The 14,453-nt window shown below is 37.4% G+C and overlaps 1 protein-coding gene across 1 annotated transcript in view; it reads left to right on the forward strand.

Moving 5' to 3' along the window:
• Positions 1-12,656: 12,656 nt before the first annotated feature.
• The window catches only part of LOC141437122 (uncharacterized), a 32,353-nt gene continuing 30,556 nt past the window's right edge, over positions 12,657-14,453 (forward strand). Inside the window, exons 1-2 of the mRNA XM_074100342.1 lie at positions 12,657-12,815; positions 13,200-13,314. Coding sequence (XP_073956443.1) covers positions 12,781-12,815; positions 13,200-13,314 — 150 coding nt within the window. The 5' untranslated portion in view covers positions 12,657-12,780. The remainder of the gene's footprint in view (positions 12,816-13,199; positions 13,315-14,453) is intronic.

Raw genomic sequence — 14,453 nt, forward strand, 5'->3', positions numbered from 1 at the left:
ATCGCCAGTTCTAGTTTAAATAACGTAACGGAGCGATAAGAGGTTAATAGAAATTGATTATCTTTATAAATAATCTCTTAAATACACTGATTTATGAATCACCGTTTGCTAAAGCGTGTTCGTCTGAAGCTTATCTTGTAATTAGTTATAAAAATGCGAGTCAGGAAATCCTTGAATTATCGCGTGTATTTTTATGATTGGTTTTTTGGAGTGTTTTAATATTTTTTATTTCAACTCCATTTTGTTACTTTTAGGGGTATCCCGTGAAAACCATATCGAAAATACAAACTGAGCTGAACTGGGTTCGATTCCCAGAGCTGGTCTCTTTTTCTGGTTTTTCTGTGCATCCATGTCTCAGTTTGTATTTTCGATATGCGTGTATTTTTATTTAATGTGGCTGGCGTCTGGTTATGGTTTTTGAATAGAACCTTCTAGTTGTTCGGAGATCTTAAAAATATGAACAACCGAACATCTCTGTAACCGCTGTTCAAGTGAATAAATATTATTTCTATTTTCTATTTCTATGTATGTTTGATGCTTAATTAATAATAATAAGGCCCGTGTAATATTTTACCTCCTAGGAGAGATGTTGTAAGCAACAAGAGAAATAATAATAATAAATATCACGGCACAATTCACACCAATTGACCTAGTCCCAAAGTAAGCTTACCAAAGCTTATGTTATGAGTACTAAACAACGGATAAATATAATAATAATATAGATAGACACATACTTAAATACATATTAAGCACCAAAGACCCGAGAACAAACATTCGTATTATTCATACAAATATCTGCCCCGACACGGGAATCGAACCCGGGACCTCAAGCTTCGTAGTCAGGTTCTCTAACCACTAGGCCATCTGGTCGTCTAATTGGTGTCAATGTAAGTGCCAAGCTTCAGATTCACTGTTAAGACATAGGCGTGCAGCAAATATTTAAAAACTGGCCATGAGCGGATCGGAGACGCCCAAGATAAGGTTCCGTAGCCATTACGAAATAATCAAGTAATATTTTTCTGGGGATTTCGTATTGTGTACGGAATCTTCTAAGTTTAGGTATATTTTACACCTTAGGCAGTTGTCTCACCGCCGGCGAGGAAACGATTGGCTATCGACTATTTTCTCGCTCAAGAAACGAACAAAAGATATAAGATCCTGTGTGAGTAAAAGAGACATATATATTAATAATTGATCGCTGGCGGTTCACACTGCCGGCGAGAACTCGCTCTTACATCTTTTGTCGCACCGACAAGAGCTATAAAACTCGCTGAGCTATAAAACTAGCTCAGCGATACTCGCTCAGCGCTGTTAGCTTGGCGGCCGCCCGGCTCTAGCGAGTGGAGCGAGTAATCGCCCGTCGTGCTCGAACACTCGCTTTTCACTGCTCGCCCACTCGTTTCTAGTTACTCGCTCTGCTCGCTTCTCGCTCATCGTCGGCGGTGGGACAAGTGCCTTAGGCTACTACTTATTTACTCTTAAACTACTAAAAATTCTCAAGAAATCTTAGCCATTATAATTTTCCTTGTAAATTTGATATACCATCTCGAATTTTTTCAAATTTTTCCACCCAACAGTTTAGATTTTAGAAAGGGGGGCGCTCGATTTTCATAAAAATTTGCACTTTAAAGTTGAATATTTCGCAATCAGATCGCTGAACCGAAAATTAAAAATTATTATTAAAAAAAGACCTATCCAACGATACCCCACACTATTATAGAAAAATAAAATAAAAATCACCCCGACTTTACGTCTATGGGAGGTACACCAAAAAAAAATTTTTTTATTTTTTTATTTTACGACTCGGCGAGTGATATGTATATTCATGCCAAATTACAGCTTTCTAGCTCTAACGGTCCCTGAGATAAGCCGCGGACAGATAGACAGACAGATATGGCGAAACTATAAGGGTTCCTAGTTGACTACGGAATCCGAAAAATAGAATTATAGAGTATAGGAAAGTAATATAGGAAATATATTATAGAGTATTTATTATATTTTACTTAAAATCTGATGTCCAATTACATTATTGTTAACTTTATTTATTAACTTTTACAAATGGCTCAATTGATTGATACATCAACAATAATCATTAATCATCGTCATTGATTGATTGATCAGTTTACTGATATTAGGTACCTCAATATTACCAATAAAGGAATACCTATGTATAAGTAAAACCTACCTGAAAATTAAATTTCTGAGAAAATTGAAAAAAAGGCCAAAAGTGCGTGTCGGACTCGCGCACAGAGGGTTCCTTACAAATATTTTTATTAATGATGTAAATTAATGCTTTTAGCAATTTTTACTTCTATCTGTGCTATGACGTTGCTTTGTACCAAATTTACTACAACCCTGTTTGATTTAATTGTTTCTTTACCGAACGACGTGAGAGTAATTTGCACGATTAATTCCTAATATTTCATCGCGCGCCGGCGGCAGTTGTGAATGGCAGGCTGTAATGAAGATTTGAAGCGGCTGACGTGGCACTGAATGGCTGTCTTTAGAATAGAATAGAATACGTTTATTTGTGGAACATAGGTGTACATAATCGATCTTAAAAGCATAACATTCAGGAATCTCTATGCTTTGCCAGTAGGCGTACAAATATTTCTGTTTTCCTTTAACAAGTCATTAACCTTAGTCTAAATACAATTAGTATTCACAGCAGCAATAAAAACAAAATTAAAAAAATAACTAAGTAAGCGCGTATAATATAAATTATTAATTTTAAATAACTATTTTAGCGAGGATTTTTATTTCATGAATGTCAATAATATTAGCAATGTCTGTCTGGCACAATACATATAAAACTAAAAAATAATGTCATTTAAGAAGCATAAAATGATAAATTCCTGTCATTAAGATATTCACCAATATTATAGTAACATTTTTCAATTAATAAACATGTCAATTTCTTTTTGAATTGGTTGGTATTAAGATTTTTCATACTATCTGGAATTTTATTAAATATTTTTCATCACACTTGCTCGTAAACAGTGTCGTAACATGCAGGCTACCTTGGTTGCAACCCCCCAAATAAAACCCTCGACCTTAATGTGCTTGTCATGAAACCCGTGGTCGGTCAATGAGTCATTGCCTGTACTGATGGTGCTGCTGCAGGACTACATGGACCACATGCACACGCACGTTGCGGCGCATGCCGAGTGCCGAGGGAGGGGGAGGTAGAGGGTGACGTTGCCAAGAGCACAGTCTAAGGTATCGCCAATATTTGGAACAATTATATTTTTCTTTTACAAATATAAAATTTTACTTGCAAATGTGATGAAAAACATTGTATGTCGCACGGGCGGTACTAGAATTACGAACATCGACTCATTAAATCCCTCAGTCTTCGACTTCGGGCTTCTAATAGACTCTCGTTCGTAATTCCTTCTTTACCGCCATTAAGACACAATGTACTATTTGGTGCCATTCCTAATAAACTTTTCCTCATCAATGCTGTGTTACATGCTGTTTTGCGCACCATATTAAGTGGTGCTTTATTAAGTGGTAAAAGTCATAAGGTTGCGATAATACTCGTACCTACGTCAACATCATCTTGGCCTCAACGTCCCACTGCGGAGCACAGGCTCTCAGTATTACTTGAGCTGTAGTTCCCACGTGTACCCAGTGCGTATTGGGAACTTCACACACCGTAAATTTCTTCGCCGGTGTGTGTAGGTCCTCACGACGTTTTCCGTCATCGTAAAGCTTGTGGTATTCGAATGTAATTTTCGCTCATGAATTTCGAAAAATTCAGAGGTGCCTGGGCTCAAATCGAAACCACCTCTACTTCAAAGGCATAGATCAGTGCTTGCACTGTTGTGTTTCGGCGTGGAGAGTAAGACAGCCGGTGAAATTACTGGCACTTGTGGTATCCCATCTTAGGCCTCTAGGTTGGCAACACATCTGCAATACCCCTGGTGTTGCAGATGTTTATGGGCGGTGGTGATCTCTTACCATCAGAAGAACCACTTGCTCGTTTGCCATCCAGTCGATTAAAAAAAACTGCATACCACCCTTTCCCATTTTTTTTTTTAATTAATGACGATGGAAGGGTTCTACACTTCCACTGAACGTAGATATAGTTAGTATTTAGTTTTAGTTTAGTAACTAAGGGACCCCATACATCCCTGTATTATTATTATTTTCCTGTATTTTTTCTTTTTTAAACTGTATTTTTTAAGTATTTTATTTGTAGGTAATTATTAAAACGGCAGATCCGTTGTTAAATGAAATATAGCTAAGAACCACCTGCACGCGAGGAAACTCGCTTTCAGGCTCTTTCACGTAAAGTAAAAGAAAACGCATCGCACGCTCATCAGCTTAAGAGCTACGGTGCCACAGACAGATTGACAGACATCGGCGTCAAACTTGTAGCACACCTTTTTTGCGTCGCCGGTTACAAACACGATTTTACAAATAATTAACGTGGTAGTAGCGTGACTGTAAGAATGGTAAGAATTCGTTATCAAAGCGAACGAGAACTTCTATTTCCATGATAAAATATCAGCACAAGACTGACTTGTCACAATTCCTTGCAAATTACTCTTTTCGTTCTTGATAATGAAAAATATTGCCAGTCAGACTACGTAGCCAGAGCTGAACAATGAAGTATGTACCGGGTGTAGCCTGTAATATGAGCAAATAATTAAAACATAGGTCATACTTATCAAACTGAACAACATTAGTTCAGCGACTTTTAAAAATAATTCGTTTTTTTTTAATTTTTATTACACTTATAAGTTTATTCGAAGAAGAATAGAATAGAAATATTTTATTCGCTCTTCGCACATTAAGTAAGTATATAAAACACAATAAAAATACATTAAAAAAAACAATATGTGAAATCGCGAAACGGTCCCAGCTCAGCATAGTGTTAGCCGTAGAGGCCAACGCTGCAGGGCTACTACGAAACTCGAAACTCGAAGTTCGTATCGTACCGTCCCTATCGCTGTCGTATTAAATAGTATAAGTGTCAGAGGGACCGCACGACACGAACTTCGAGTTTCGAGTTTCGTAGTAGCCCTGCTGGGCTTCCGCTGTGACCGCTTGGCGACTTCACGGAAGCACAGTACGGAAGGCGACAAAAATTAACTAGAAAAAAAAACAACAAACAAAAAGCAATAAAATCAAAATATACAGTACAACTAAATTAACAAAACATTGAAAACACTAACCACATATAATTAGCAAGAAGAAAGAGAAAAAAGAAGAAACAATGTAAAGCAAAATCCATGACGTTTGTAGCGTGACAGGCGACGTCAGTTGTGTTCTAGGATGGCGTACATTGACAGCATCATTTAATTTGTATGAAAAAAGGAAAATTCAAAGACTCCATTATTTTTAAAAGTCGCTGAACTAATGTTGTTTAGTTTGACGAGCACGATCTATGATATAATTTTTTGCTCGTATTACAGGCCACACCCGGTATATCCTATTCCACTATCCTATTATGCCATCTTATTTGTATTTGTTTAACTCTATTTCGACATGCCAACTCCGCAGGGGAGTTATCCGTATAAATCTTCTCTTAACTTTGGCGGCTCAAATCGCCCAAAATACACCCCTGCTGCCAGAGCAAATACAAATATATTGTACATAAAACACAAAAATAACGTGAAGTGAAATGAGAGCTCGATGTACTTACTTATTTTATCCTCAAATATTAAAAGCAGGACTCGGTCAGTTCAGTCAAGAACGGTGCGACTAGTTTCGGTCTCCTCGGAAGGTCTTTTTCATAGGCGTTCACGATCGTGGCGCCCCCGCACTGCCTCGAAACTAGTCGGGCCGTTGCTGCATACAGCGGGGCAATGCCGCTGGGGTAGTGGGTACTTTTGGGCCAACTTTACTACGATGCGGATGAGTACTGACCCTAATTTTTAATCTTTTGTTTTATTGCTTACTTCAGTTTTATTTAAAAAAAATCCTTACCAAACATAAGAAGAACAAATAAACATTTAAACAAGCAAAGCAATCAAATCCACTTTTGCATTATAAACTTCACAAAAGACACGGACAATGTCGCAAGTTTGTGTTTGTCGGACAAACGACACAAGGCTTTTCAGTTGCCGACACTGAAACTTTTAATTGTTACGTTTTCGTTTAGCGCCCCAGTTTTGTTCAGGTGATTTTCAAAGCATTCATCACGAGAGTTGCATTACATGAAGAGTCCACGGAAAGAACAAGTCTTGTCACCTAAGCTGCCACTGAAAAAAATAATGTTTGAGGCATCGTAACCTTAAAACCAGGTGGACCAATTTTGACACAGGTTTTACGTAAAAGCAAGTGTTTTTTTGGTGGTTCTTATGTTTAATAAAAATCGATTCAGTTGTTTTTAAGATGTTGTACTTTGAAATATATCGGAGGTGTTCAACTTTTCTAAGTTATTTAGGGTAGTGGCATGCCACCACCTCCTGTAATAAGTACTGTTTGGTTTTAGGCGACGAAATCAAAAGTATTTTAGTAACTCCCAAAAATAAGATTGCGTCAAGAATCAAGATAAACACGAAAACAAATTACGAAAAAGTGTATTTTGTCAGAGATTTACCAACAAATCAAATCAAATCGAGGACGTTCTGAAGATAGGTCGGGTCAAGAGTTCTCTAAACCGACATGAAGAGATCGATGAATGTAGAGGAAGCGAGAGTTGTAAACCAGGATGGTAGCAAGTGGAAGGATGTAGTCTCTGCCTACCCCGTTAGGAAAGAGGCGTGTTTTAATGCATGTATGTATATTTACCAACAGTTGTTTGAGATCACTGTGTCCGTTTGTCACAACCTTTTGAGTCACAACTAATTTGCCTCTGTATGTCATCAGGTCAAAGAAAAAATTAAAAATTTGAAAATATCGTATATTATCACTATAGGGTACAAATTTTACAAACTTGTGAGCAAAAATTTTATCAAAATATCTGAACTCGCTTCTACGCCGTTTACAATAGAGTCGTGTTCAGATATTTTTGATCAAAATTTTGCTCACCGTTTATGAACTCGACTGTACTTCCAGTTATCATAGAAACTTGAAATTTTATATGGAAGTAGCTCTCTCAAATCGTTATTTTGTATCTGTCTGTCTACATCAGTAACTAATCTTATGAATTAAATTCGGGATTTGTTCCGCGTACCTTGATGAGCAGCTCTAAAAGTAGTAAAAATTAGTAATAACCGCGATAGTCTAAAATTTTGTGATGTACATCAGTAACTATCTAAAATGACCCCACATAACATATATTTTGATTAAGCAATAAGGGCTCGGCTCATACTGTGTATTTATTATAGAAACTTGAAAATTTCTAAGGCAACTTGGTGAGCAAGGCCAACTTGTACTTGGCCAGTTTTTTTTAAACCAGTTAAGAATACAAATACATATATGAACTAAATACGTGTTAAACACATATCCAACGATAGTCGAAATCATTGTCGTATTGTAAGTTGTAACTTGTCGTAATAAAATAGAAACAAACTGAACTCCGCGCCATCTGTCCAACGTTCCGCAAACTCCCAGTAGGCCTGCGAGAACTCGCATTTTCCTTATTTTCAAGAGCGCCCGCTGGCAACCGATTGCGCGTGAACTGTACTAGATGGCACTGTTGGGAATGTCATTTTTGTGCACATTGTGAATGTTGTTGTTGTTTCTTAATTTATAACGTCAAATTAAACGTCACGTCGGCACGTCAACGTCAACTCAACTCAACGTTATTTATTTATAACAAGCCGTTTGGGATTCGCGCTGTCATCGTTCATCCACCATTACCTCTCATATTTCATTTTCTAAATTTTTTGTACAACGGCAAAACTACTAACACTGGCAAATTGTCACGTGGACAGAGCCATATTTTTCTAAAAAACAACAACAACTATTTATAACAAAAAGCAATAAAACACAATACATTAAACATTTAAAAATATGACTTAATTTATATGTTGTTATGTATCTACCTATCTATCTGTTTTGAATTTTTGTGTATGTGTATTGTATTCTTGATATTTCTCTAATCTATAAGTACTGTAAATTGCACCACCTGCTATATTCCTTACTTTTGTCAATTGTAAAGGTTGCCTGGAAGAGATCGCTCTGAAGCCATAAAGCCGCCTATTGCTAGGCTTAGAAAATCTCTATGTGTATACCTCTGTTTCCTGTAATTCTTTCTATATGTTGGTGTGCAATAAAGAGTTATTGTATTGTATTGTAAAGCGGGCTATATATTAGATAACCCGCGATTATAAAGGTACATAATAGAGATTTTATGCATTCGTATAATATACTAACTCCATTTCTACCCTTTCGTGTAACGGTGGTGTAACGTATTATATAAATCTAATCATCATCATGGCCTATCATATTTGTCTTAACACAGGCTTGCTCTCAGAATAAGAGGCTTTGAGCCGTAGTTTCCAAGCACCTGCTTGGACCAGCTCGGATTGTGATCTTCACACACACCATTGAGTTGATTTGCAGATTTGTGACGGACACGATGTTTTCCTTCACTGCTAAGCCGAGTTTACAATTGCAAGAAAAATCGTGTGTCGTGCATTACATTGCGGCGCTCGGTTGACCGCTACAAACTCGTTGGCTTTACGGCCTCGCAATGTAATGCAGCTTGCACGATTTTTCTTGCAAGTCTAAACTCGGTTTCAAAGATAAACTTGAGGTAAATTTGAAGTGTAATTTGGCACATGAATTTCTTAAAACTCAGAGGTGCAAGCCTGGATTTGGACCCACAATCCTCGGCTTCAGAGGCCATAGGTCAAACCACTGAGCCACCATGGCTGTTACAACGTTGCTGCCAGTAAATAGGGTTCATTTTCCACAAGCGAAGCGTTAAACTTTCTATTTTCAGGCGATAAATACGTAGCTTTGTCCTCGTTCCGGATGCAACGTCCCTTTGAAAAAAAATCCGTAGGTTAGGATCCTGCGGTAAAATTATAAACCTCTGCTTCTAAGTCGCTACTCTCTAGACAAAAGGTTGGGTGTGGTCATAGGAACCATAGTGTAATTTCTTGGGAAAACAGTGTGATGGTTTCCCTTGCCTTTCACAGCGCAATGTAATCTAGAGTTCGTAGTTAGCAATAGAGAGCGCTGCTTCCCATTCTCACATTAATTCTCTTAGTTGCTTTTTATGACACTCATGGGAAGAGATGGATCCTGCCTATCATTAGGCACGACACCGCTGATTATAAACCTATTTGTTCTTTAATCAAACCGCATTTAAATCGATCCACCCGTGTAAGAGCTATGGTGTCACAGAGACACAAAGACGCATAGCGATCAAACTTATAAAACCCATCTTTTTTGCGTCAGGGGTTAACAAAAGAGATTATCAAAGGCTAACCAATACTGACCCAATAAATACTGAGATATTTATTTTAGGGAATACGCTAGCTGGCGCGAATGCACTTCGCGAGCGCACGTCTGCGAGCACGTACCCCTGTTAAAGTTTCTAGAGATGACAGCGAACCCCTAACTCCCCCCCCCCCAAAAAGTAATAAAACTGGCTGTTGGAGAAACTAAGTTTATTTTTATTTCAATCATCATGATAATATAATGTATATTATTTGTTTCAATAAAAGGTAACCAATATCGTAATAATCGTCTTGCCAATGAAAATAAAAACTGAAACAAACAACAACAAATAACAAACAAATAAGTAACAAATTTGGATTTGAAATAAAAATACAAAAAGACTCCAAAAACCAATCTTAATCATCTTGCCAGTCTTGCAGCCACCATCACGTAAACCTTGTCGCGAACCCCCTACCGTCGAATAGTGAACCCCTAGGGGTTCGCGTACCCCACTTTGAGAAACCCTGGTATGGAGAATTGTACAGCGCCTCTACAAATAATTTACGCCGTCGCTATCGAGTACGGTCACTGTAAACTCATGGTAGCGTGGTACTGGTAGAATCCGTCGCACGCGACGCGTAGCGCTGCTCACTCATACTATTTTACAAGCTTTTATTTAGTTTCACCTGTCCCGTTGTCTGTTTGCCTGTATGTCTGTAATAAAATCTTGCAAGTTAAATTTGACCAACTTTGGCGGGAGGAGATTGACTTGAAATTTGGAATACTTATGTAGGTCGCGTGACAATACAATAATCTAGTAGTGACATCCGGTAGTCCAGCCAGGATCGTCTCCACAGGACGGAACTCTTTAACGGTTAATAGCATCGACTTGGAATTTGGTATGCAAATGTAGTTTGGGTGACAATACAAGTACAGTCAGCAAAAGCTTGTATTAATGGAATTTTTATGGTTAGGTTATTCAATAGGCGTTCAGTTCCCTTAAGTGCAATATCCGACAGCGGGATCTCATGCTATCAGGTTCTCAGGCAGAAATTCTCAAAGGTTATTTTTTACTAAATGCCAGAGAGCTTTATTTCTATATTTGGAACTCTTTGAGATTTTGCCTTTGAAGCGTTGCAGCGATGCGTTGAACTGAATTACATTTATTTATTTATTCATAAAATTACAATTATAAGCTTAACAGAATGGAACCAAAGTGCCTACAATGTTTAATTAATGACGATAACTTAAGTTAGGTAAACATATTGCATAAGCTATTTATTTACATGTAATATTATCATCATTATGAAATACTGTCATTAATATTTATTTTATACTTGTTTTATTTTGTGTACTTATAATATGTAATTTGCGAATTAGCGAATAAACGTTTCTATTTCTGTTTCTATTTTCTATCATCATCATCCTAGCCTATATACGTCCCACTGCTGGGCACAGGCCTCCTCTCAGAACAAAAGGGCTTGGGCCGTAGTTCCCACGCGGGCCCAGTGCGGATTGGGAACTTCACACGCACCATTGAATTGCTTCGCAGGTTTGTGCAGGTTTCCTCACGATGTTTTCCTTCACCGCAAAGCTCGTGGTAAATTTCAAATGTAAAATTATACTCGTTATTAATAGGCAACTATGTTGTTAGATTCCGAAGCTACTATACTAACCTTGTTATAATATAATAAATAACATAGGAGCGTTTTCACATTATCCGATCCGATATCGGTATCGGACGACTAATAAGATATCGGGGCAAGTAAAATGTATGAAATATGTACCTGTTTCAAATTTGTTACTTTTACGGTCATCCCGTACAATCCAACAAAAATACAAAACTGAAACATGGATGCACAGAAAAAAAAAACAGAAAAAGAGACCAGGTCCTCTGCTGCGTACCATACCCCTACACCACCACTAAACAACTGGTCTGGGTTCGATTCTCAGCGCTGGTCTCTTTTTCTGGGTTTTTCTGTGCATCCATGATTCAGTTTGTATTTTCGTTAGAGCCAAAAAATCGTCTTAAAATGCGCCATAACAATCCAAAATGACACAACTGACAAATAGAAGCCTCAAACCTGAACCTCGGGGGATTAAAATGGTTAATGTCCGCTCGGTTGCTTGAACTCCCCGGACACGAGGCCAGCAGCAGGGTTAAATTGCATTTCGCGTTCAACTCTCGTTAACCAGCACGACCGAGAGCCAGGTTACAATTTATAAGCTAGTTCGTTTGATTCGATTTGATGACCACGACAGTCTCTCAACAGGAAGACAAGAGTTGCTGTAGGTTTTTGTAAATCTTATAGACTCTTTAGACGACCAGATGGCCTAGTGGTTAGAGAACCTGACTACGAAGCATGAGGTCCCGGGTTCGATTTTCGTGTCGGGGCAGATATTTGTATGAAAAATACGAATATTTGTTCTCTGGTCTTGGGTGTTTACTATGTATTTAAGTATGTATCTATCTATATAATTATATTTATCCGTTGCTTAGCACCCATAACACAAGCTTTGCTAAGCTTACTTTGGGACTAGGTCAATTGGTGTGCATTGTCCCGTGATATTTATATTTATTTATATTTATACTAGTAATTTCAAACGAGCATATTGTTATAAATAGGTACCTGAAATCCAGAAAGTAGTTTGCTTAGAATGGAAAGGATTTGTGCGACAAGTTTCACAAAAGCATTTTTTTCATAGAAGCGAATTTTTACATCGCGTTCTTTCATGATCGCAAATTTATATGCGAGTATTCGTCTTTTTTCATAAAGCGTTCGCGTTTATTTTTTTCGCTTATTTTACCAGTAGATTATTTTATCAGTCGCATACATTTTCAGCGGCATTAGGCAAACCACGCCTTATGTCGACAGAGCCCCGCTTCGCGGGGCTCCTATTTCTGGGCGGTCTGCCCTTCGGGCATCTGAAGATACCTAATGAACCTAACCTACCTATTAATGTGTAACATTACTAATAATGTGGACACTAAGGGGTCACGATTACTTAGAAATTCCTAAAAATTATAGGATCACCCGGGCGTCTGTCTTTTTGTCCGTCCGTCTGTCACAGTGGTCACAGGCAATTTGCTCCGAATCTACTGGATCAAATCAGGTTACGTTCACTAAAACACCACTAGATAGCGCTAGTAGTAGTTAACTCGCGTCTTACTATGAGAGCGTTTTCACATTATCCGATCCGATATCGGTATCGGACGACGATAGACGACATCCGATAGCCGACACGTGCTGCTTTTACATATTTCGTGGCAAAGAGGCCTTATGTAAACATAGCTTTAAAAAGTTGCAAGGTTAGCCATAGATCAAGATTGACAGGCACTTCAAATTTATTTGGCAAAAATTGTCAAAATCACGGCACTGAAACAGTATACATACGCTTATTTTATTACATTTTATTGTAATTTTATTGCTAGATAGTTTTATAGGACATTTGTATTAACAGCTATCGCTATTTTAATGGTATTTGTGAAATATGGCCGACAACTTACCCCTGATACCGAGCAAAGGGTATGTATTATCTTACATATTATTATTTATATTTAATTTTATGCAACAGTTTTGTCATTTTGTTCCAGCCAGATAACAAACTTAAATAACTACTTAACTAGGCTTTTTTTCACCTCTAGAAGGTCATCGTTCATCCACCATTACCTCTCATATTTCGTTTTCTAGAATTTTTTTACCGTACAACGGCAAAAACTACTAGACACTGGCAAAATTGTCCTCCAATGGACAGAGCCATATTTTTTTAAAGAAACAACAACAACTACTTAACTAGGAGAAAATTATTATTTCTGTACCTTCTTCGCTGTACATTTAAACATCGTATACTCGTATATATAACCACCCCTGGTAGGGGACGAATTAATTCCTAAATTAATAATTTTTTAGAGAGGCAGTATGTGCCGACGTGCGGCCTGTCCTTCGGGAAGTCTTCAGGGAATTAGACCAGCTGCCTCCTCTGACCCTGGAGAAGAACAAACCCTCAGATGAAGAGAGGTTATGGGTATGCTAACCAAATAAAAGTGTCAAATGAATTCAAGAAATTTCAGTCTGTGTTTGGATGGATTCAACTAAAGATGTATTTTTAACCAATTTATAACCAGCACTTTCTTCTTGGCAATTAGTTTTTCCGAAAGCGTACAAAAAAGTGTAGTGCAAAAAAAAGACATGAAAATAAGTCCTTTGAGGCCTACTTACAGATTAATTTTTTTTTTTTTTGTTAGCCATTTTCTATGTCCCACTGCTGGGCAAAGGCCTCTCCCTCGGATTTCCAACTTCCCCTGTCGGCAGCTAAGTTTAATAATAATGGCATTTATTTTAATCTTGAGTCTTATTGTGATTAAGAAACCGGCCAAGTGCGAGTCGGATTCGCGCACAAAGGGTTCCGTACCATTATCTATACGATATTGGACATAAGCAAAAAAGCGGCAAAAGAAAACAAGTTCGTTGTATGGGAGCCCCCCTTAAATATGAATTTCATTTTAATTTAATTATTAATTTTAAAGTGATTACACAACTATAGGTTCTGTGAATATTTCAAGCGTCTACCTGTTGTCGTAATTAATATCAAGCAAAAAACGGCAAAACAATCACGTTTGTTGTATGGAGGCCCCCCTTAAATATTTATTTTATTCTGTTTTTAGTATTTGCTGTTATCTATTACAACTCAAGAGATAGAGCCCTGTGACTGACGGACGGACGGACAGACAGACAGCGGAGTCATAGTAATAGGGTTCCGTTGGCACCCATTGGGCACGGAACCCTAAAAAGGGACAAAGCAAGCAAGTAATTGTAAATATCTTTTATTAAGGATAAAAATATTTATTTGTTAAAACACGAGTTACATAAAATACAGCTGTTCAGTTTCTTTTCCTGTTCTTGCATGTTTTGCCTTGCGGCGTAAAAATATTTAAGTCAGTCAATAATAATAACATCATGATTAAGTATATAATTAAAGGATAATCATTTTCAATTTTAATTATTAAAGACATTCGATTCCATACATTATTAATTATTGCTTATTGTTATAAATAAAAATAATATATACATAGAAATATAAAAAATATATATTAAAATTACAAATAATTTAATTAAATGTCAACTAAAACTCTTCTAAGTGTCTTTTATTAAGTACTTATTTCA

This window comes from Choristoneura fumiferana, chromosome 17 (genome assembly GCF_025370935.1).
Source record: "Choristoneura fumiferana chromosome 17, NRCan_CFum_1, whole genome shotgun sequence".
Taxonomy (NCBI): domain Eukaryota; kingdom Metazoa; phylum Arthropoda; class Insecta; order Lepidoptera; family Tortricidae; genus Choristoneura; species Choristoneura fumiferana.